Source organism: Colobus angolensis, unplaced genomic scaffold (genome assembly GCF_000951035.1).
Source record: "Colobus angolensis palliatus isolate OR3802 unplaced genomic scaffold, Cang.pa_1.0 Scaffold56, whole genome shotgun sequence".
Lineage (NCBI taxonomy): Eukaryota > Metazoa > Chordata > Mammalia > Primates > Cercopithecidae > Colobus > Colobus angolensis.
The window spans coordinates 3,165,621-3,190,392 of NW_012119154.1; the positions used below are offsets into that span (position 1 = coordinate 3,165,621).

Below are 24,772 nucleotides of genomic sequence, written 5' to 3' on the forward strand. Positions count from 1 at the left end.
GAAGCGGCAGATGTACTGATCTACCAGGGAAAACGTGGACGTTTTCTGTTGTTACTTTGTGAACTGCGTGCACTTAGTCACTCTTGAGTAAATACTTGGAGCGAGGAACTCCTGAGTGGTGTGGGAGGGCGGTGAGGGGCAACTGAAAGTCGGCCAAAGCGCTCGGAGGGGCTGGTCTAGGAAACATGATTGGCAGCTACGAGGGAGCTAGGGGCTGGACGTCGAGGAGAGGGAGAAGGCTCTCGGGCGGAGAGAGGTCCTGCCCAGCTGTTGGCGAGGAGTTTCCTGTTTCCCCCGCAGCGCTGAGTTGAAGTTGAGTGAGTCACTCGCGCGCACGGAGCGACGACACCCCCGCGCGTGCACCCGCTCGGGACAGGAGCCGGCCTCCTGTGCAGCTTCCCTCGGCCGCCGGGGGCCTCCCCGCGCCTCGCCGGCCTCCAGGCCCCCTCCTGGCTGGCGAGCGGGCGCCACATCTGGCCCGCACATCTGCGCTGCCGGCCCGGCGCGGGGTCCGAAGAGGGCGCGGCGCGGAGACGCAGCCAGGGGTCCGGGAAGGCGCCGTCCGCTGCGCTCGGGGCTCGGTCTATGACGAGCAGCGGGGTCTGCCATGGGTCGGGGGCTGCTCAGGGGCCTGTGGCCGCTGCACATCGTCCTGTGGACGCGTATCGCCAGCACGATCCCACCGCACGTTCAGAAGTCGGGTGAGTGGTCCCCAGCCCGGGCTCGGTGGGGCGCCGGGGGTCTTCCTGGGGTCCCCGCCTCTCCGCTGCGCTTGACAGTCGGGCCCGGCAACCCGGCGCCCGGGCGGAAACGAGGAAAGTTTCCTCTGCGGCACTCAAGCAGCTCGACTCCCGTAGCTGCAGGGATGTGTGAGTTTTTCTTGAAAAAAAGATGGAAAGTTCACTTGCAAGGGGCGCGGGGCACGTTTGGTCCCCTTTGTGCGAGCAGGAAAGGCGTTGTGTTGGCCGCGTTCGAGGCGAGCCCCCACCCCCGGAAAGGGAAGTTTGAGAAGTTGGTTATCTGAAGGCGGCCGGGGAGCACCGGCCCGGGGCGGCAGCCTGAGCTGCCAAAGCAGCCAGCACACCTGGGCCACTCAGCCCGTGGGGATGCCGCGTGCCCACCCAGCTCTTTCTGAGCCACCCGTTCAAAAGGCCAGCTCCTCAGTCCTTAGCTCCTGGACACGGCCACGCTTTCCCTCAGGCCCGCTTCTTGGCCCGGAGTTTTTGGATACAAGTTTCAAGAAAATAAGCGATTTCCAAAAGAAAGTTAGCTGGCTCCACTGACACCTTGGCATGGATGGGTAGGGAGTGGAGATGCTCAGGTGGAACCGAGAATCCCTCACTGAATGCCTACTGGGTGCTAGGGGCTGTAGATTTTGCCTGGAACAAGACAGCCCTGTCTTCAGGGAGTTGATAGTTCTATGCAATTATCGTTTGTTGGAAACCGAAGGGTTAAAATCCTACCGAGGCTACCCACCTGATCGCTGTGTCCGAAGGGTTTAAAGGAAAAAAAAAAAAATATATATATATATATATATGTATATATATATATATGTATATATATATATATATGTATATATATATATGCATGCAGGAATGGGGGTTCTTAATGATTTGTTATGGAAAGTGTAAAACACCTGAGACTTCAAAAGTTAGAGTTTTTTTTTTTTTTTTTTCTTTTTTGAGACAGAGTCTCAATTCTGTCACCAGGCTGGAGTGCAGTGCTGCAATCTCGGCTCACTGCAACCTTTGCCTCCTGGGTTCAAGCGATTCTCCTGCCTCAGCCTCCTGAGTAGCTAGGATTACAGGCACGTGCCACCATGCCCAGCTAATTTTTGTGTTTTTAGTAGAGACGGGGTTTCACCATATTGGTCAGGATGGTCTCGATCTCTTGACCTCGTGATCTGCCCACCTTGGCCTCCCAAAATGCTGGGATTACAGGCGTGAGCCACCGCACCCGGCCAAAAGTTAGACTTTTTGCAGCTATGATCCAAATAACAGTATCTGCAGCTGTGGTCTGGGTAACCGAGTATTTGGGCAAGTCATAGAGCTTTTTCTGGGCCTTAGTTTCCTCATCTGTAAAATGGCAAGGTTGAATCTGGGTAATTTTGCATCATCTTCATGTTTAACATCTTACATGCTGTGGCCCTCCCCTCCTTTCCCCTAGCTCTTCTGGTGACTTGGAGAGGACCCATGTAGACTTTAGATGAAATGTAGAGGAGTTGACAGTCCACATCAGCCTGAGGCACTCTTTTTATTTGTCCAGGGACATGGGCAGATTTACCTTTTGGTTTGTCTGGAAAAAACACGCATCACGCTCAGTTGTAAATTTCAGAGTATTTGAAGTGGATTGGGAACTTTTTAAAAATTATGAAATACATTGAAGGTGGCATGGAGATGGAAGTTTTTAATCTAATTAGGAAGAGGCACTATTGCAAGCAAAAAGTCTTAACACACATTTGAGTCCTATGGTTTTAATAAAATCTTAGTGTTTCGTTCTTGGCGTTTTTCCTGCATTGCAGTACCAGAGTGTTCAGTTGTCTCTCATTTTCCTCCAGACTCTTAAACCTAAGTTATATTTTGCTAATAAATATTTAAAATGGCTCCCTTAATTTTCTGTGGATGTTAAAAATCATTAAAACTTTTGTTCCAGATTATAAAAGAAGGAAATTAGCAGGCCCTGATGTTGTTAGTTAGGTTCTGTTTACAGGGATAAGATTTATGATTTGCAAATTCCAGACCCAATAGTTCGTGAGTCACTTTCATTTCATCAATATACACACTTTTAAACAATTAGCATAAAAGCGTGGTGGCTTTTTATTTGGGTATTTAGACAGTTTAACAAGGCCCACAGATTTCCTATTTTTATAGAATTGAAGTTTCAAAATGGTTGAATTAATGAATATTTTGAATTTGTATTCATTTGATTCAAATTAAATTTTCAAAGTTGGCCGAAGGTTGAAGATAGATATATTGAAGATGAGAAACCTAATTCTACTTACATTTTCATTTTTCATGTAAGTAAATGGTTTCAGAATTTTTCTAACATAACTGGTAAACTGAAAACATTTTTTCAAAATATCTTGATGCAAGATAATATATGAGGGAATGAGATTGTTTAATAAACAACAAGCTCCTTTTACGTCACATAGAAAAGCCCCAAAATCTGTCTTCTGTTTAGTAGCTTCTGTACTTCTGTTTAGTAGTATGCAAAGGATTTAAATATAAGAGCAAATTTCACTAAGAAATAGAAAGTTTCTTAGTTTTTGACTTAGTAGATTCACCGTTCTTAAATGATCAAAATTAAGAAATGACTCTTTGGGGGAAAACTGTAAAGTGTACAATAGCTCTTAAGGTCTGAAAAATATGACTTTTCAGGTTCCTAAAAGTAGATTCTTATTGAGGACAAAGAATTTGTAAAAGTGTCATAAGGATACAGGTTCTTCAGATCTCTTTAATAACCTGCTTATTTTGTCAGGGTAAGAGACTAGACATCATTAGGCCCCAAATCTTTGGTCTACTTGTGCTTTTTTTCACCCTCATAAAAATACATTTTTACCTTTAGGCCACTCCCTTTAACAACATCTTATTTTTAATGAGTTATGTTTTATACAAAATACTAATCACATTTTGAACTCATGCCTTCTTTTCAATGTAGCAATCCCTAATGATGACTGTTGTCTGTGTAGTCAACGTAACTACTACATGTTTTCTACTCAATTATGAACATGACTTTTTAATTTTTTCAGTAAGGTTGGTTTTTAATTCTTGATCTCATTGATATCATTGCAAAAAGTGGGCATTTTTGTCTTCTACCTTTTCAACCATATTTATTGAGTATCTCTTGCCAGGCAGGATGCTCAGACCTGGGACACCATCCCAGATGAATAAGACAGACCTGGTCTTTGCCTTCACTGAATTTAACAGCTGGGAGCATGTTATATGTAAAGAAAAGGATACATGTTTTAACTCTTTATATTTGAAAGCATTATGGAATACTGGTGTTTTATTTTCTATACCTCATTTTCAAAAGCCTCATTTTTTGTTGTTGTATGCACTAGGAGGATGTGCATGTTGAATGTTTCCTTCTAGGTCCCATTGAATGTATTTTTGAATCAATTTATTCTCACTTTTCTATCCCTGCCTTATCACAGAGCCCCCATTGGGCAGCCTTTAATTGCATTCTCCATTCCATAGGCATCATGATGGACCCAATGCGTTCATTTGGTGTTCTTTTGAGGATAGGCTGGTGGTAGAAGAGTGTAGGGTATAAATTTTGGAATCAGGCCATCCTGGGTTCCAAACCCACTTCCTGTTTACTGGCCGTGTAGCCTGTTGTAGTTACTTTACCTACTGGTCATCCCTGGTCTCATTTGTAAAATGAGGATTATGGAGTTATGGTGAGGATTAAATAAAATATTGTTTTAAAGTATTTAACATGGTGCCTGCAACACAGTAAATGCTCAATAAATATCAGCTTCTGTTATTACTGTTAACTCCTTAATTGGTCTTACCAAGGACCTCCGACGTGGTTCCCATTTGACTCTGCTGCTTCACATCCCACCACAGCCCACGCTTTCCCAGTCTGTTGGTGTCACTACACATACACACGATGTGAGCAATTTAGGAAGCTGTGCCTTTGTTCAGGATGTCTGGAACTCCTGCTACCCGGCTAATTTTCACTCATCTTTTAAGACGTAGTTCAAGTGTCATCTTCTTGAGGAAACCTGCATCGAATGCCCCAGTTTGAGGTAAACATCTCCTATGAGATACAGACCTCTCACTTAGCTGGTAACGATACCAAGCCGAAGTTTTATCTTTTCGTAACTCTCTTGCCCCATTAGACCTTTAATCATCTCAATCTTATTCAGTTCTCTATCTCCAGGGTCTCTGGCAGTGCCTGACACATCATTTAGCACCCAGGAAGTGCTGAGCTGAGCCTCCACTTCATCCTACTGTATCTAGTGCAACTGAGGTCGAGCATTTAACTAAGCAGTGACTTGTTTATTAGGTGTTTGGTCCGAACAGTAAAATCTTTACTTTCAGTTCAAATAGTTTTAGTTCTGATCACAATAAGCAATTTGACTGTTTTTGAAGTATGGAATTGGTTCTTGTATTCTCATGAAATATGGAAAAAGATGTTTCAACTTCTGACAAACATGATGGAAAGCTGCTAGAAGTTTTCATGCAATTCCTTTAGCCATAAATTTTGAACTAGTGTAGGGCTTTGAAAGCCACTGTAAAACTTTAAATAAAGTCACCAGAGAAATTATCCAGTAGGTACTGATACCTCTTTTTTTTTTTTTTTTTTTCTAGAAGGGTGTTGGAAAGAGAATTTTACTAGGAATGAAGTGCTAAAATCTAAATTTAGTTTTTAAGTTTCTTTTTTCATCGGGTTTTATGTTTTGGTTTGTAAGGGTAAAGCGGCGTTGGTTGAAGGGAAGTGTAGTCCTGTAGCCACCACTGCCTACCCTAGAGTAGCGTGGATATTATTTAGGTCTGATGCAAACCACCGAAGCAGTTTTAAATAGGGTGCAGGGAAAACATGCTTCCTGGCTACAGCATGGCATTATTTGGCCACGTTCCACATAAAAGCATAACTCTGTTACCTTGTTAGCTTCTACCCTCCAGGTCCTTATGTACAGCTTCAGCAGATTTAAGTTACGATTTTCAGTAGAACAGAGAGGCATTTGCAGCAAGAATGCTCACCGCTTATTTTGCACTCTCTACTTTCCTGGTAATATTGTGCTCCACAGGTACCTGTTGCTTGTGACTGAGGCAAGATAATGACTCGTACTTCTTTGGCATGCCAAAAGGGTTTGGAATGCTGCACAGGCAAATTGGCTCATCTCAGGGAGAAATCAGGGAGAAGGAAGAGAAAGAGAATTAACATTTGAGAACCTACCCTGAGCCAGCCACATGACGTTACCTATCTAATTTAATCCTAGGAAGAAATCTCCAAGATAAGTTTTATTATCTTTATTTTATAGATGGAAAGATGGATCCTGCTCAGGATCTCTCTGGAGGTTTGCCTGGGTGCGTGTATGTGTGTGTGGCCCAAGTTTCTCATGCTTGCGTGCTGCTAGGTTCTTTTTTGTGGTCTCTGTGTGTGTATGTGTGTGTGGGGAGGGAGGCTGAAGAGGGGTGAATGGATATCGGATTTGAGAGGGGGAAGCTTACCATCTAATGTCATCAGTTCAGTGCTCCTGATTTAATTGATTTGCTTTGTTTGCATGATCTGCCTCCTTCCTGACTACATTTGTACCACAGAAAATCAAGATAAGGCAGAGTTTCTTTGCATAAGGAAACTCTACAACCCGCAGTTTGACAATGGTGCCTTAGTGGTAAGACTCATGGTGGGTGACCTGTGGTTTGGCCACTTATAGCAGTTGGACATACCCCATTTGCAAAGATGTGTATTGTAAATCCCAAATTCCAACCGTGTAGTACAGTCATTTGTGTACAGTCAATTGTGTACAACTGCTGATGAGGGCAAGAAGAGCCGACTTCGTCCAACATAACAAAGAAGGGGACAGTTTGACTTTTTTTTTTTTTTTTTTGAGACGGAGTCTCACTCTGTCGCCCAGGCTGGAGTGCAGTGGCGCCATCTCCACTCACTGCAAGCTCTGCTTCCCGGGTTCACACCCTTCTCCTGCCTCAGCCTCCCGAGTAGCTGGCACTACAGGCGCCTGCCACCGCGCCCGGCTAAATTTTTGGATTTTTTGTAGAGACGGGGTTTCACCGTGTTGGCCAGAATGGTCTCAATCTCCTGACCTCATGATCTGCCCGCCTTGGCCTCCCAAAGTGCTGGGATTACAGGCGTGAGCCACCGAGCCAGGCCCAGTTTGGCTTTTGAAGGGGACAATTTGAAAACTTATAAGGGGTTAAGATTCTCTTCCTCGTCCGTTACATCAGGATTACTTCTGACTTTTACTTGCCAGTCAGCTTTTTAGGTCTTAGCACTCAACAAGGAGCAACTGTCCTCTTGGCTGTAGTCAATGTAGTCTACTTATGGCCTCTTGCTTAGACTCTTAAGGGTTCCCTAGCATCTATGTTTTGGTGATAGGTTTGAAGCTATCATCATTAGATGAGATTTAGTTTCAGGGTCCATACCTATAACTGGGGAGATTCTGTCTGGGGAAGGTCAAGACATGCAACTCTTTTATTTTTTTTCTTCTCTTTTCTGAGGGAATATTTTCCTCCAGTTTTTTTCAGCTCTGCAACTAAAATATAGACCTAGTATATGAACACATCTGGCCACTGTCCTGGGCCTTAGATGGTACTCTGCTGTCATTCTTCTCTGGTCAGAGCCGTGCCTATGGGGTGAGGTGACTTTTGGGCCTTCCAGTCTTACTCTCTTTTCGTTTTTAGACCATGGTTTGGTTACCTGGGAACCCAAATTCACTGACCAGAAAGCCCTGAACTGGTATCTGCAGTTTGCATGGATCCTTGAAGCCATCTTCCTGAAGGCCATCATTGCTACTGGTTGTGCCATCTCTGCCTGAGGGTCGGTCAAGGGATAGCTCTGTGTGTGTGTGTGTGTGTGTGTGTGTGTGCGTGCGCACGTGTATGTGTGAGAGAGAGAGAGCTTGGGTGTCCACATATCACAAGGCCCCTCTTGAGGTAGGATGCAGCAGGCAGGGGAGAGCAAGGCAAATTCATTACCAGGGCTCAGGATGATGTCTGTCTTCAAACCACCCATTTCTGAGGAAGGACTATGAATATTGTAGGAGTTCTAAACTTGTACTTGGTCTTCCAAGACATTGAAAAGATATATTTGTCAGTCAAGGTAGAAGGATGAAACCTATTTTATTGAGCAGTTTGCCAGCTTGATTTGTAACTTTAAATGTTTTGACTTATGGTATATGGGCCTCTATTTGCTCACTTGCCTTGGGCCTTCCCATGTTGGGGATGGGTCTGCAGCAGCAACATTCCTTTGCAGAAATGTTGGGTAGAAATTAGTTTTGGTTAATTGTATCATTTTTTTCCCTGGAACAGACAGCATTGAACATTAAAGAAAAAGATAAGAGTTACTCTGTAGACATAGTGCTGTATTTCCTTTGGGAAGTGTAGTTTTTCTTACTTTGTGTTGTCCTGAAGTGAACTTTAGCTCTATACTTTTTTTTCTTTGTCTTTTATTTATTTATTTTTATTTTTAGATTTCCTAGTGCCCTAGTTGCATTTCTTCTGTGTATTGAGAGACCACCAGGGCAAGGCAGAGTTTATCTGAATGTTTTTTCCTCTTATTATAAATATTTTATTTGAACCATCCATGGTCCAAATAAAAAAGAGGATTGGTTCTTCTCAGGCCTCTTTAAAGAAAACAAGGAAAAAGGCTTCCTAGTGCTTTAGAAGATATAAGATTGTTAAAACTTCATTTTAGAGAACTAGGGATTTGGCTGAACTAACATAAATGCCTTTGAAAGAAGATATGGGTTGGGTGCATATTTTCAGTATGTGCTGCAGCAGCTCTTTATTAAAGTGTAAATCATTACAAAGTCTTCATTTCCTATGGGGTGGTAATACTGCTGCTTTGTGGATGACTACCTGTCATGCCCAAACCCTGCAAACTTTTCTACATAGGGAAATGGAATTGGGCTTATGCCACCTGTAGCTTTTACTCAAGAGACTTCATGGACTGATTTCCCACTAATCATAGTAGCTACCACTTATTGAGGTCTTGCTACTACTTGGATCATGCTGAGTACTTCAAGTATATTAACCCTCAAAAACAACTTTACAAGGTAGGTTATGTTATGCTTATTATAAATCCTCCAGAGTTAATAAATTTGCCTAAGTCCACCTAGTTAGAAAATGATTAGGGTGGGATTGGAATCAAGATGATCTGGTTTGGGGATCTCAACTCCTAATTGTTATACTGTACTGAGACTAGTCTGCCTTAATTGACATAAACTACTTGTCCATTATAGAATGGGTGTTGGAAGAGTAGGGGTTAAGAGAAATAATAATATCCAGCATTTGTCTAGTGTTTTAGCATTCTTCATATAGTATCCCACTGGATTTCCTTAGTGTAATAAAATAACATTTGGTTTATACACCAGGTAGTCAAACATCATGCCTGTCTTGTGATCTCAATGGGAAAATGAAGTATATACCTCAAGTGATACAGTCTTGGCTGAATCATGGAACAATTATGCCATCAGAGAGTTGAGGTATTCTGAGTAAAACAGGCACTTCATTTGAAAGGACTAGGAGACTTCACAGATGCATCAAATATGTTGAGGATATACACGCCAGGCTCAGGTGGATTTACTGTGAAGTGCTTCAACTTAACCTTCAAGGCTACCTGTACTCTGGTATAGGTTCATCTCCTGGCTTTAGGTGAGGCCCTGGAAATGTGGCTAACAAGTGTCATCAAGTCAAAGACTATGAAATCTTGCAGTGCCCTGAATCTTACAGCGCACATGTAAAAGAAACCTGATAAAAGTTTTCCAAATTTGGAGTCAATCCGAAAAATTTATATGACATTACCTATAATGAATTATGAAGCTGAAAGGAACTTTTCCAAATTATTCAAGAATAAATTACAAATTCTGATCTACAATTCTAAAGGGAAGACTGAATTATTTTTTTATTCTTGCAACAGAGAATATTGCAAAATGTTATTGGAAGAGATGATCAAAGAGTATGCAACCAAAAAATATAGGAAAAGTGTTTCAGAGGTATGGCAGTTAATAAAAATATGTGTTTTTTAACACTTCATATTTGTAGTATTTATAGCTTTTAAAAATTTGTTGTTTGTATGATACTATTTAAATTTTTTTTTTTTCCAGAGATGAGATCTAATTCTGTCACTCAGTTTGGAAAGCAGTTGCATGATCATAACTCACTGCAGCCTTGGATTCCTAGGCTCCAGCAATCCTCTAGAGTAGCTTGGACTAAAGGCGTGCACCACCATGACTGGCCAGTTTTTTTTTTTTTTTTTAATTTTTGTGGAGGTGGTGTCTTACTATGTACCCAGGCTGGTCTTGAACTCTGGGGCTCAAAGGAACCTTTCCACCTCTGCCTCCCAAAGTGTTACGATTACAGGTGTAAGCCACTGCACCCGGCCTGTATACTATTTAATTCTAAATAAATATTCACTTTACTCTTAATTTTGTATTCACTTTATTCTTAATTTTATGTTTTTCTTCTTAAAGAGTGTCCCTGAAATTTACAAGTTTCAGATTCCAAAGACCTGAGTCTTTGACAAATGGTAGGATTTGTTTGTTGGTTTAGAAAATAAATGTTAAAAATTGCCTCTTCCTCCTTCCCCCGGTTGCAGAGACTGAAATCTGCATTGTTATTTCACAAAACGAAAAATATTTTTTCCTCCAGGTTTAGCTAAACCCTTCATCATTTTCCTGCTTTAGAGCCCCGCACCAAGTAGAAAAGAAGTTGCAAAGATGTAATTATCACAAACCTTCATCTTGGGTGAAGGACAACCTAACTCTGACCCTTAGTTTGAGATGAGACTCTACCTAGAGACGGCTGGTAAAGACTAAGGTGTGTTGTACCAGGAATCAAGCTGTCTGGGTGACTGGGCTGTCTTTCTTCCCATTGGGGTTCATTTTCCTTCTCTACAGTGACAAGAATTGGACTAAATTAAGATTGTCAGTATATTCTCTTCTGAAACATTTCATTCTTTGTTATCCCTCTACTGTTTTGTTAGTAGAATAAATCATTGAAGTTGAGTTAGAAAATCTTTTGCTAATCAAAATAGAAAACTAACAAAAGTCATAACAGGTCAGAACTGAGAAATACCACAAACTTCCACTGGTGTTCGTTGGAGACGACTATTATTAAAAAAAAGAAAAGAAAAAAAAACATAGCTATTTTGAAAATTTCCTACTACAGGTGTCTGAGCGTACATCCTGACTAAATAGCATGTTTACTTCAGCTAGAGCTCACTCCTTCTTGCTAAATAAAAGGCTTACTTGGTTTTGGTGGTAATATTATTTCTCTTTGGTTAATTATGGTGTTTTCATTCTCCCCTTCCTCTGAATTGGTAAAAGTGTCTGTGAAAATTTTTCCTAAGGTAGAAAATTATGAAATGCTTTGCTATGCCTAGGAGAAGTAAAGCCTAAAGGAACTTTCATATTTTTGGGGGAAAAAAAAGGAAACTTGTCTAGATATAATTAGTGTCCTGTTGCCTTTCAAATATTTCTCTACCATTTTTTCTTAAAATATTCTCAGAAAAGACAGAATTTGCAACAGATTGGCAGTTTTCAGACTGCTGTTTTAGGCAGGGGAGTAGCTGCTGCAACCTATAATTGCATTTCTGTAGAGTTTGCAGACACTTGTTAGCATAGACTAGGAATCTTTCAACTTTTGCTTTGAGTGACTACCTTGTTACTACATACCAGATTTGCGTCTCATTCTCTAAAGCTCATAGTATTGGGGGAAAAAATGACAATATGATATAATTTGTCCTTCAAGTATGTGAAAAGGGAAAACATCTAATAATAACATTTTATATTCATTATTTTGGAATCCCTTAAATTATATCATTATACAATAATCTAACAATCTCAATCCCCCCAGGCACTCTTACTTTTATTTTTATAATTTGTATTGTTAGAATACATTTCTATTCTCTTACGCCTTTGTTCATTCTACTTTCTCACTTCTTTGGGAGCCTCATTCCTTCCTGAATATTACATTTTATGACTTATCATATGCATCAAGGCTCAAATCTTGAGCTCCAGCATTCTGACCCTAAAAATGATGGCTTCCTATCATCTTCTGATAACAGCAACTGAAGGTGTTCTAATACCTTGCCGCTCATAGGAGGTCTGACATCACTGAGAATTTATTGGAAATGAGGACTGTGGGTCCTCTCCCCAGACCTACTGCAACAGAATGTGTACTTTCACAGGGTCCCCAGGTGATTCCTGTACACATTGCAGTTTGAGAAACACTGCTGTAATAGCATTAAAGCATGTTCCAAAGAGTAGCCACATGATCTGCAGTGGTTTTAGTGGATCACATCAGGCTTGTTTCTGTCAGTAAAGAGAGGAGAATTCAAGGAAGAGTTGCACTTAGTTTTATGAGAGTCTTTTGACTCCTCCTAAGCTGTTTTAACTGTGTGGTAACTATTATAACATGCTAAAGCTAGCAGAAGACAGAAGGCACTGGTAGCAAGTCAACTAAATGAGTCAGTTTTTAACCAGTCTGTTTCCCCAATCATCCTTCATGAGTCTTTTATCCACTGATTGTCCCTCCCTTGACCATGGTGAGCTGTAGAACCCAAGGACCCATTTCTTTTTTCTTTTTCTTTCTTTTTTTTTTTTGAGATGAAGTCTTGCTCTGTTGCCCAGGCTGGAGTGCAGCGGCGCAATCTCGGCTCACTGCAACCTCTGCCTCCTGGGTTCAAGTGATTCTCCTGCTTTAGCCTCCTGAGTAGCTGGGATTAAAGGTGTGTGCCACCACCACCGGCTAATTTTTTTTTTTTTTTTTTTTGTATTTAGTAGAGACGGGGTTTCATCATGTTGGTCAGGCTGGTCTCAAACTCCTGACCTTGTGATCGCCCACCCGCCTCCCAAAGTGCTGAATTACAGGCGTGAGCCATCGCATCTGACCCCAAGGACCCATTTCTATACTGAACTCACTGCATTAATCATGTTTACCTCATTAGGCATTTACTCACAGATTGCCTTGACATATGTAGGCCTTAATTCATTCTGGAGCTATTATACCTCAGCATTTCTTAAAATAGGTAGCACTCTGCTCTATACAAAGTAGGTGCCCAATAAATTAATGATTCGATGACAGGTTTTCAGGAAGTGGTTTTACTCTTCAACATTTTTTAATCCTCTTTTGTCTTGAGGAACTTACTTGTCTGATGCTCAGTGAAGACTCAAATTTTTCTTGAATTGCTCAACATTTGTTTTAGACTATCCTGAGGGTGCCACTGTAGGCATTTTCATTGATTTGCTTCTTTATTTTAATATCATAAGGCAGCTTTTTGTGCCTTAGTTACTTTTGTCTTCCAGAATTATGGGTCCCTGTCAGTTTTTAATGCTCTTAAGCAACATAGTAGCCACAATAAGCAGTTCTTACAAGCAGTTTCTGATGTTTCCAAGTAATTTTATTTTCTGACTTTTTTTTTCTTTGCCTTTGATATCTGAACTATACTTGGCAAGAAAAAAAAAAAGAAAACTTTCCATTGCAACTCATATCTCATGGTGCTTCCTGTTGCATCCACTCTAAAGTTATTCATCAGAAAAGTTACATAAAATGCATAATCATTTGGTTTTATTTTTGCCCTCGAATTACGTGACCATAACACAAACCTGAACTCTTATTTTTGTCATCTGTAAAAATCACTTAATTGGCCTCTGCTTATGGACACCCTTTGTTCTTTCTCTGTCGATAACACAGGCATTGCCATCAGTTAAATCTACCCCCGGATGGCATTTTGAATAGCTGACCCCTGCTAGAAAGCCTTCCGTGGATTTTATGAATCCTAGAGCATCACATGACCTTCCCTTCCTCTTTGAGCATGGGGGCTGCCTCAGTGTCCCTGGGCTCCTAAGAGAGTGCCTTGTGCCGATGGGACACAGGACCAGTTTGATGACTGCATGCACAGATGAAGCCAAACCTCGTGCCCATCATCTATTCCACCCTTCGCATCCCTCATGTTCTGGTTCCACTCGAACCCAGCTGCCTCACACATCCTTTTTGCTTACAAATTTCCTAGCTTGTGACCATTCTCCACCACCTTCCGCAAGTTTTACCATTCTCTATCTGTGCCCTACAACAGCTCCACCCTTTGAAATAATGCCTGGTCTAAATGTTACTTTTTCTATTGGGCCTTCCTTGATTATCCATCCTACTGCGATTCTTTCTCCTGCCCATAGCCTCTCTAACAAGCCTTGCATCGTCATTCATATGACCTTGTTTGCTAAGCTACCTGTGCTATTTCTGTGTGTTTTAAACTCTTTTACTAGAATGAAAACTCTTTGAGGGAGAAACTTCTGTCTGATTTTGCCATAGCTCTTAGCACACATTCTCACTAATTCTGTTTATGTGTTGTGTTTGTTGCTGTTTGGAATTCATTGCTTTTAAAGGCCGAGGAAACTTGCTTTTAGATCCAAGGCTGGGTGTGCTAATTTTTTTTCTCCGAGATGGCTTACCTCACCACCAAGTGTAAATGTCAATGACTTAAAGCCACCTGTAGCATTGTTTGACAGAACCATAGGCTTGTGGAAAATCTCATATGATCTGCTTTGTGTAAATTGTTCTTTACAGTGGAGACTTGCTCTGTCTGCAGTCTTTAGTTTCTGTGAATTTTGGGGAGCTGTGCTGTGTGGGTGTTAAGGTTGATTTTCCATCCATCACCAGCTCCGCCTTTGATTCATTTATTCTCTCATGTGTGAATCTTTTGCAGAAGGCTCAATGCATTATGACTATAGAGGCCAGACAAAGTCATAAAGTAAATCACACCATCTGACACAGGACAATTTTTTGCCACTCCTGCCTTTCCTCTTTATGAATCAGAGATGATCTCAGTCATTGGGATTCCTGGAATAAGGATGGCTGAAGGGGTCTTGGTGAAATGGAGAGTGCCTGAAGATACTCTTCTACCTACCTGAGGGTAAATAATCCCATATTGCAAAGGTGACCCCTGGTTGTACTTTTTGGAAAGCCCTGTTAAAGTGACACATGCGAAAGAGACTTAAACATGAGGCCTTTCTTACATGAGTGCTTAATAGGAGTGGGTTTCCAAGGAAGGTCTTGAATTTGGCCTTCAGCCTTCTCCTCCGCCATAGTCTTCATCCAACCTGAATAAACATGCAGTGTAGGTACTATGGGTAGTGGTCTCTTGTGCAAGCACAGCTTCCAGATATGTCATCTGCCTTTCAGCCAGATCATCACGCATGTAGCCACTACACCTGGCCAGAATTTTAATATTCTTAAGTCTAAATATTCTGTGGCACTTATTGGAAATGGTTGAAATACAATGTTTTTAATTTAGCATGTCATTGGTTAACTCTCAAAACTACTGAAAAGCACTTATCTTTCAAGATTTTAATGATGATGTTGGTGAGGATGTTTGTGGTAAGTAGATAATCACTTACATTTATTCAGCACTTGACAAAGCATTTTCACAAACTCTGAGTACTGGTCGTTATCAGTTTATTAATGAGATGCCTGTGGTGTCTTCAGGGGACAGGAGAGAATATGTTAACTTCTTGAATAACTGCTACAGCTGTAGTTAGCCCCCTATGAGCCAAGCCTATTGGCTTTGTCACTCCCAAGGTATACCTTATTTCATATATATAAGCAACTTGACTAAGTATTAGATGTCTGTGTAAGCCATTTTCTGCCAGTTGAAACAATTTTGTTCTTCTTTATATCTTTCTTCAGATGTACATCTTTAATAAGTTCTGGGAAAGGAAGTGGAAAACAATGCTTGACCTCTGATACAATGTACCATTTTGATTATGATCAGTACTTTAATAAAATTTATCATCAAGAAAGTCTTTGGAGTGAGCCCCTGGAAAGCTTGGGAAAGTGGTTGATATAGTGTCACTTTTCTTAAATTATCTTCCCATGTTGCTTAAGATGACCAGGAAGGCTCACTTGACTCTTGTGCTCTCTAAATTGAACTGTCCTGAAGTTTTAAGAAAATAAAGTGATCAGACTCAGCGGTTCAAGATTGTGTTGGTTGATAGCAGCCACTTAGACCTCAGTTCACTATGGGTTTCTGTGTACTTTATTGGTGGTCACCAAGAGGCAACGAAAGGTCCTGATTTTGTGAACATTTCTGCCCACACCCTTCTTTGGTGCATACCTTTTGGGAATATATAAAATGTCTTTCATTGTCAAAATAGCTGTTAAATAATATTAAAAGCAAAAAAAAAAAATCATGAAAATAGTCATTTGCCTACTTCATCAGGCAGAAAACTAGTACCAGCCAGTGCGATGGCTCAGGCCTGTAATCCCAGCACTTTGGGAGGCCGAGGCAGGCGAATCACGAGGTCAGGAGTGCGAGACCAGCTTGACCAACCTGGTGAAACCCTGTCTTTACTAAAAATACAAAATTTAGCTGGGCATGGTGGCGCATGCCTATAATTCCAGCTACTCAGGAGGCTGAACCAGGAGAATCACTTGAACCCGGGAGGTGGAGGTTGCAGTGATCCGATACCGCACCATTGCACTCCAGCCTGGGAGACAGGGTGAGACTTTGTCTCAGAAGAAAAAAAAAGAAAAGAAAAGAAAAAGAAAACGAGTACCAAGAAAACAGAAAAAAGAAGTGATATGAATAATTTGACTATGATTGAGACACATGGGTGAAAGAGCACCAGAGGAAAAATGTCTAGTCTGATAACTTTGAAGAAAACATATTGACTATGTCTAGTTATAATAATATTTTAATCTCACAGTAATAGAGAGCTTCATTATTTTCAAAACAGTTTCACTTTCATGTCATCTGTAATCTTAAAAACAACTCTAAGATGGATATAATTATCCTGTTTTACAGATGTGGAAATGGAGGCCCGGAAAGGTGAAATGATCTGCCCCAGCTGTAATAGGACTGCCCATCCACTGAGACATAGTACAGCATCATTAGTTAATCTTTTCATCATTTTTCTATTTTTAGTCATTGTGCTCCCTCACTGCTTAATTTGTAAGTAAATGTAAGGTAAAAATCTGTAGTCTCCACGTGTTTTCATATTTTCATAGCTAAATTGTCAAAGAGGCGATGGCAGTGTAGTCATCAGGAGACTTGTTCTTGTCTTGAACATTAAAAGCCCTACTTAAGACTGGAGAATTTCTTCTTTGAGGGTTTTGTCCACCTGTCATAAGAGAGTTCAAACTATGTAATGAGTCATTTTACCTTTCCCCTTTTCTTATGGGGACAGCTTCTCTTTTATACACTGTGTGGTCTGCCCTCTTGGAGGTTGTGTCACCGTTGTCAATAGACAAATGCTGCCACGTGTAAAAGGCTATGCCAGTTCCTACAGTCCTGTAGTTTTGCCCTTCACTAGAACTTCGAGTTGCCTAACCTAATCAGGAATACGGGCATCTTTATATAGGAAGTGCGCTTCTTCATCATATAGACATAGAGGTCAGGTGTTACCATCTTTGGCTTCCTTTCTCAGAAATTCTTAAACATGAATGTCTGAATAAACATACAGAGAAGAGGTTGGGTACAGTGGCTCATGCCTGTAATCCCAGCACTTTGTGAGGCCAAGGTGGGTGGATCACCTGAGGTCAAGAGTTCAAGACCAGCCTGACCAACATGGTGAAACCCCGTCGCTACTAAAAAATACAAAAATTAACCGGGCATGGTGGTGGGCGCCTGTAATCACAGCTAGTTGGGAGGCTGAGACTTGAACCCGGGAGGTGGAGGTTGCAGGGAGTCGAGATCATGCCACTTCACTCCAGCCTGGGCAACAGATCAAGATTCCATCTCAAAAAACAAACAAACAAACAAAATATAGAGAAACAGAACAGGAACTGTTTTGAGTAGCAGAACACGACTCACACAGACATCTAATTTAGTCAAATTGCTTTTATATAAAAGAAGATATTCATTGAAGAGTAACAGAGCCTACCTGTATGACTGATATTTTCAAAGAAAATGGCTAAGAATCACTTTGATGGCCAGGCATGGTGGCTCACACCTGTAATCCCAGCTCTTTGGGAGGCCGAGAAGGGCAGATCATGAGGTTAAGAGATTGAGAACATCCTGGCCAACATGGTGAAACCCCATCTCTACTAAAAATACAAAAATTAGCTGGATGTGGTGGCACGTGCCTCTAGTCCCAGCTACTCTGGAGGCTGAGGCAGGGGAGTCACTTGAACCCGGGGGGTGGAGGTTGCAGTGAGCCGAGATTGTGCCACCGCTCTCCAGCCTGGTGACAGAGCAAGACTCCATCTCAAAGGAAAAAAAAAATCACTTTGATTAGCAGAAACTGTTTCATTTGCCATCGTAGAAAGCTAAGCTATGCTTCTGCATTTCTACTGCTAGCTTTATATAAATGTTATTTTCCTTGCAACATAAAAGAAAAATTGAGTCATGTTGTTTTATTTAATTTTTGTTGAAGAACACATTAAATTAGCCCTCACACTGTGGTATGGACTTATTTCTCTTTTCTTCAGGGTGATTTTTCCAGTGGGCTTGGTTGGGACTGTGTGGATCATTGTGATGCTTTGTTGTCAGTGGGGATTTTCCAGCAAAGATGAGCTTCATTAAACAATGACTGGGTTCATGGATTTATAACTGGAGTGATTTTCTTCAAACTGTAATACATTTCAGTGTTACCTTTTTCTGAACACCCTTTTTAAAAGGGATTCCATAGCAAGTCTTCTGGAATAATACCTTTTATATAATTCTTCAAAAACTGTAATTTGTACATACTGATTCCTGTTAAGGCAGATGTTATTGTATCAAGAAAAGACTCAAATTTTGAACATATTGAAAATAGTGTTTCTTCAGATCTGGTGGATAGGTGATGCTCAATATATATTTGTTTAATGGAATAAAAAAGAAAAATATTAGAGATCCTAGGAAGATAAATTAAGTTGCAAGGACATATTGTTTGCAAGGATATATATCTGTTTAGCATTGCAATTTTCTGAAAGGAAGGCTATTCACAGCTGTTAATTCTGATCTAAGGAACTACTTGCCTTCTTAACTTCTTTGCTAGGTTATCTAAAGGGAGATATCCTTTCTCACATTTGTTTCCTTGAACTTACTTTTAATGTTGCCTTGTAGGGTCAAAACTTTAGAAATATAGCTTTCTCAGGAAACTTGCTCCTCAGATCCTTCAGAGATGTCTGCTGTTAAGCTTATTGTCCCCTTGGGAATTGGCAAAGGATTTCCACACTTTAACTTGTAAAATCCACACTCAAAAATTAATCTAAAATTATTTTTTGGGAAGAATTTATACAATTTCAACTAAATGCCCTGCAGCCAGTTATGTTTATGATTTCTGCCTCGTCTCCAAATGGTATTAGAGTTTGAGTCATATGAGAAAATTAATTGAGTTGGGCTTGATTGTACAGGTATACATATATAATAATGTTCTGGTTATAATGCAGTTTGCAGGTTTTCTAGTTACAGCTCAAGGCAAAGATGAGTCGAAGCATCACCTATGGGCCTGACTGCCTCTGTCCAGTACTGCCATGCCCCGTCTCTAACTACCTCATTTTTTCCTATTGGGTTCTCCAATCCATGTAGGATAAGTCCCTTCCTGAACTCAGTTTATTTTTCTAACCCCGGCTGCATGTTAGGATCACCTGCGAACTTCTAAGAGAATTCCAAAGCCCAAGCCCAACACCTAGAAGTTCTGACTCATTGCCCTGGGGTAGGACTTTGGCATCACTATTGTTTTAAAAGATGCCCAGATGATTCTGATGTGGAACCATGTTGAGAAACACTAATCTAGCCTAACCCAGTGAGGTTACAAATGAAGAATTTCACCAGAGAGGTCAAAGTACTTGATTTCCCACAGCAAAGAAATGCCATTTACTGGGTTCACAACTCCCATCTGTTGACTTTAAATCCAGCATAACAAATATGAGCAAGGTTTTAGAAGGTTTTGGAAACTCATCTGCAGAACAGAGCAAATACAGGCCTATCTAAAAGGATACTTCACAATAAAGATGGTTAAAAACCAAAACCGAAGGAGGCAGAGCACGTTGGTGGGGCTGCTAGTGGGGGGGAATGGATGGTTTTCCAAAAGAGAAAACACTTGACCTGGGTCTGAAAGGCTGGGTATGATTGAAGGCAGGCACCATTGTTCACTTGTTAGCCCCAGGGCCGTGCTACTCCACTTCCTTCAAGGAAGCAGAGGGAAGCTGGCAAGTGCCTGCCTGGGGTGTGTGTCTGCCCACCATGTACAGGCAGTTCTTCAGCTCTGTCAGCCATGGCCAAAGCAGGCAACATTTGATCCACCTTGGACCACTCCTGAGGGGTAGCATCAGACACCAGGCATCCTTTCAGACACCATTCTTGGAGTCGCTTCCCTCCATCACATAAACCTCCCAGCCAACAGTGAAGGCACTGAACTCCTTCCAGGGGCTGGGCAGGCTGCCTTGGGGGTGCTCTTCTTGACCTTAAAATCCACCTGATAGATCTGGTAGGGAGGTAGAAATTGTGGTGGTAGGAAAGCCAGCAGTTATCAGATCAAAGGGTTTCTGATAAAAGAAGTTATTCAACAGAAAGGTAATCAGATTATGGGAGCCTTAAGTGCCAGTTTGGGCTAAATTCTCTGAGTCACTGGCAAATTGTAAGTAGGGGAATGACGTAATAAAACCACTGCAAAGCCAGGAGTTTGTGATGGGAAGATAGGAAATCCCTTTCTTTTTTTCCCATATGGGAAAAAAAATCTAAAGATGTGTAGGGAAGCTCCTTAGAGTGCCAGGACTTTCAGTGTCCCCCAATTTATCATTAGATTCTGTCCAGACCTCGTTCCACACACAGTAGCCTGGGGACACCTCTGGAATAAGATGTGACAAAAAACAAGGAAATAAATTTATTAATTTCGGAAAATGCCTTTTTTTTCCTAGGCTTCACTCATAGGCATTTTCCTGACAAGTCCCCACTTCAGGTTTCACAAAGAGATGCACCATCCTTTGGAATTCTGAAGAAACTCAAGCTTCAATTGAGCTGAGTCTCAGTGGCATGCATTTTATTACATCGAATGCCATTTTAATGTGCTTGAAACTGGGCAGATAAGGGCAATTGGTACACATGTGTAAACCACTACAAAGAGTTCACCTGAGTGTAGAAGGTGGCCAGTAGCCTAAAAACCCTGTATTTTGGAGGCTGTTACTTCATAATCTCTATTATGAAAGTGGAAAAAATCATGTAATTATCTCTCTAAGATGGTCTTTCCACTGTTCAATAGAACTTTCTGCAGAGATGAAAATATCTTATACCTGGGCTGTGTTAAGGTTTAAGGACAGCACAGGTATGAGATATTTTCATCTCTGCAGAAAGTTCTATTGAACAGTGGATCTAAGACCATCTTGGATGATGCATGTGGCTTGAAATGTGGCAGGTGCAAATAAGGAACTGAATTTCAAATATAGATATATTTTTATTTCAGTTAACTTGAATTTAAATAGCCACAGGTGGCTCTTGGGTATCATAATGAATAGGGCAGTTACAGAGCATCATTAAAGTTCCCGTTCTTCTCAAGTCCCAAAGAGGTGCTTTCAGGTAATTTCTTAGCACCTATAATCACAGTGGGGCAGATTAAATTACTTTTACCTTTCCATTTCTGTGCGTTGGAATTATAGGCTGTTTCTTTGTCCTGGAAACCTGATAGTCTAGTGTTGTGGAAATACTCCTTAGTAGTGCACTGTAATTATAATACTTTATTGTAGGAGGATGAAGCCAGGCCCCTTTTTTTTTTTTTTTATCATCTGTGTTTTTAGTTTTAATCTTAAAAGGATTATAAAAATAGTACTGTCTTGTGGGAGAAAAATATGCTTAAAGTCTATGAGCATGGAGTGGTAGGGATTATAAGCTGTTAAACTTCTGGAAATTCTGGGGAAAGGGCAGTTAAAGCAGCAGGTAGAAGTCTCCTAGGACAAAACTTGCCCTGAAGGGATGCTTTTAATTGGGTTCGGTATTTATGAGAAGAACCCTGCAAAAGTGGTTTCCCTGAAGGCATTTGGATTTTCCCCTGTGAATAAATTTCACCCACCTTGGTCACCTCTGTGCCATATTCTCCTAGAAACTCACCTTTGTTTGGCATGCTGTCACTTAAACCCTCCAAAAAAAAAAAAAAAAAAAAAACCTTTGAAAAAGCCAGTTTTTTATTTTTATTTTATTTTTTCCTGAAGTGTTAATTTCCTTTCTTTAGGCTTGTGTGGGCTTTGACTGGAAACTTAATCTGTGTGCCTGGGCTCTGCATTAGGTTTCAGTCATTGAAATGGGGCTTAATAAGAATTATTTGATACCTTAGGAGTCAGATGAGCCTTACTTTTATCTTAGGCTGAGGGATTTGCATTTTGAGAGGTTGTGCCAGCTGACTTGAGCCTTTACAGGTTTCAGCTTGTTGCAAAACTAGTTGGGTCCATTTCTCTCACTTCTGAGACCTTTTGCTTCTGCCACTCATAGCTAACGTGTTTTCCATGGAACACTACTCCTTGTCCCTGATTGTGTTCTCTTCCTACCTCAGCAGTGACACAACAGACAGCCGATCATTTAATACTAGACACATTCCTTAAGAAGTTGGGATAGAACTTTAATTACACAAGGCATCCAAGCCAGCAGTCAGGGCCCTTTCCAGTGCGATTACTTTTCAAGCTCTGCCCTGCTTCTCCTTCCAGTTCCCTCTGGGCCTTCGTTTTCAGATCTCCTTAGAAGCTGAGGATCGCAGGTCCTTTTGAATTTCTTTAGATCAGTGTTGTCCTGTAGGACTTTCTGCAATGATGAAAGTACCCTGTCTATTCCTGGCCACATGTGGCTATTAAGCACTTGAAAATGGCAAGTCTGACTTGGAACTGAATATGTGATTTCATTTAACTTTAGTTAATTTAAATTTATAAATCCATGTGTTCATGGCTACTGTGCAACTCTAGATTATGCCGTTGACTTTAGAACAGTGTGTCTTGAGAGAGTTCTCTTGGCTCTGGCCCTCCACTTTCATGAACCAGCTCCTCCCAGAGGGGAAAGAAGAACTCTCTTTGACTTCAAAACTGACTTCCTTTTATTGCTAATTTAGACAGGCTAAGCCTTGAGCTTAAAACTCTTCACCAACTGTTTATACCCTCCATACCTGGCTTCAACATGCCCTTTGTTCTCTGTGACTATATCCTTATTCTTTATCCAGCAACAGCAAATATGCATTAATTTTCTATAGATAAGAAGGTTTCCTTTGGAACTCAAGAATGAGGTATGAAACTTGGCTTCAAAGGACTTAGGGAAAGGAAAGCTATCAGCAAGTGTTTATAGAGTACCAACCACCGTGTGCCTGCCAGTGTTTGAGATCTGGGGAATACAGAGTGAATTAAAGTCCATGTGTACAAGCTAATAAACAAGATTCTATCAATATGTCAGCAGATAAGTACAGTGCGAGGGTCTGAGAATAATGGTAGATGCTTGTAATTTTAGAAACGGTTGTCAGGAATGGCATCTTTGGTAAAGTGATATTTGAGCAGTAATTGGTATGAAATCGGGATGAAGAAGGCAGATTTCTGGGTTAAGCGCATTCTAGTTGGAGGGAACAGCAAGTACAGTGTCCTAAAAACAGACCGTGCTTGTCATTTCCTCCCCTCCTCCCCCATGGTTTCTCATTTTTTGCTTCTCTTTCTAAGAGTTACATTTATAGGCATACATTTTGACACTGGACATCACAAGAAATTGAGCCAGTTCACACCTCCACTGGTGCTGGTAAAAAGATTATACTAAGATGGATAAAAGACTATGAAACATAGTCAAAATGCCCTTCTCAGTCACCTCTGGCATAGAATTTTATACATCTGGGTTCTCACCCCAGATTGAGATAGGTTTAATAGATAAGATTCAGTGTGGGGCAAATTTGAGGTGCCAAAGTTAGGTACATACTAGAACTTTCATAAAGAGTTGTCTTAAGAAATAGAAAACGTTGTAATTTGACTTCCTAGCCAAAGGTCATTCAAAACATTTCAAAGTTTAGATCGCTTATTCCACTCTGATCTCTAGTACTAAATGTTATTTCAGCACACAAATGTGGTCATTCCCATGGATGGAAAGAGCCAGCTGTGTTCCAGAACTATGTTGGAAGATTGCACCTTGAAGACTGTGTGCTTGGTTCTCATTTTCCATCTTAAAATCACTGCTGGAATCTATCTTGACTTTTCCACAGCCCATTGACAATTGTCATTATGTAAATACTGTCCTTTTTTCTCACCAACTACTATGGCTGATGTCTCCCTTCCAAAATTTGTGTTGAAACTTAATCCCCATTGTGGTGGTATTAAGAGATGGAGATTTGGGGGAAGTGATTAAGTCACAAGTGGATTAGCCCTACGTAAAAGGGCTGGAGGTAACCAGCCTGGGTCCTTTTGCCCTTCCATTTTCTGCCATATGATGACACAGTACTGATCCTCTCTAGAGGACACAGCGACAAGGTGCCATCTTGAAAGCAGGAAAGGGAGCTCTCATCAGACATCAGACCTGCCAGTGCCTTGAATTTGGACTTGTCAGCCTCTAGAACTGTGAAAAATTTCTGTCCTTTATAAATTACCCAGTCGCACATATTTCGTTATGGCAGCCAGACAGACTAAGTTATCAACCTTAGTGGGATTGGTAGGATTTGGAAGGGAGTAGGCTTTTTTTTTTTTTTTTTAAATACAGAGTCTTCCTCTGTCGCCAGGCTGGAGTGTAGTGGCACAATCTCAGCTCTCTGCAACCTCTGTCTCCTGGGTTCAAACGATTCTCCTGCCTCAGCCTCCTGAGTAGCTGGGACAACAGGCACGCACCATCACGCCCTGGCTAATTTTTGTATTTTTAGTAGAGACAGGGTTTCATCATGTTGGCCAGGATGGTCTCAATCTCTTGACTTTATGATGCGCCCACCTCAGCCTCCCAAAGTGCTGGGATTACAGGCGTGAGCCACCACGCCGGGCCGGGAGTAGTTATTTTACTCACCAGGAGGGTAGCATCATAAAAGTTGCAGCTACTCACCACAAGAGAGCCCTTTATACTGTTTACTGCAAATAGCATCAAGGTCATGACAGCAATAAGTAATGCCCAGGAAAGACAAAGATCAACCTTACACTTTTTCATCTAACTGCACTGTGAGAAAACAAGCAGAATTGCC

At 41.1% G+C, this 24,772-nt stretch overlaps 1 protein-coding gene across 3 annotated transcripts in view; it reads left to right on the forward strand.

Annotated features, from left to right (window-relative positions):
• Positions 1-225: 225 nt before the first annotated feature.
• Positions 226-24,772, forward strand: part of TGFBR2 (transforming growth factor, beta receptor II (70/80kDa)) — an 85,720-nt gene continuing 61,173 nt past the window's right edge. Inside the window, exons 1-2 of one of the 3 annotated variants that reach the window (XM_011961532.1) lie at positions 226-701; positions 16,489-16,563. In XM_011961532.1, coding sequence (XP_011816922.1) covers positions 608-701; positions 16,489-16,563 — 169 coding nt within the window. In that variant the 5' untranslated portion in view covers positions 226-607. The remainder of the gene's footprint in view (positions 702-16,488; positions 16,564-24,772) is intronic. The other 2 variants (XM_011961533.1, XM_011961531.1) reach the window with 2 other exon arrangements.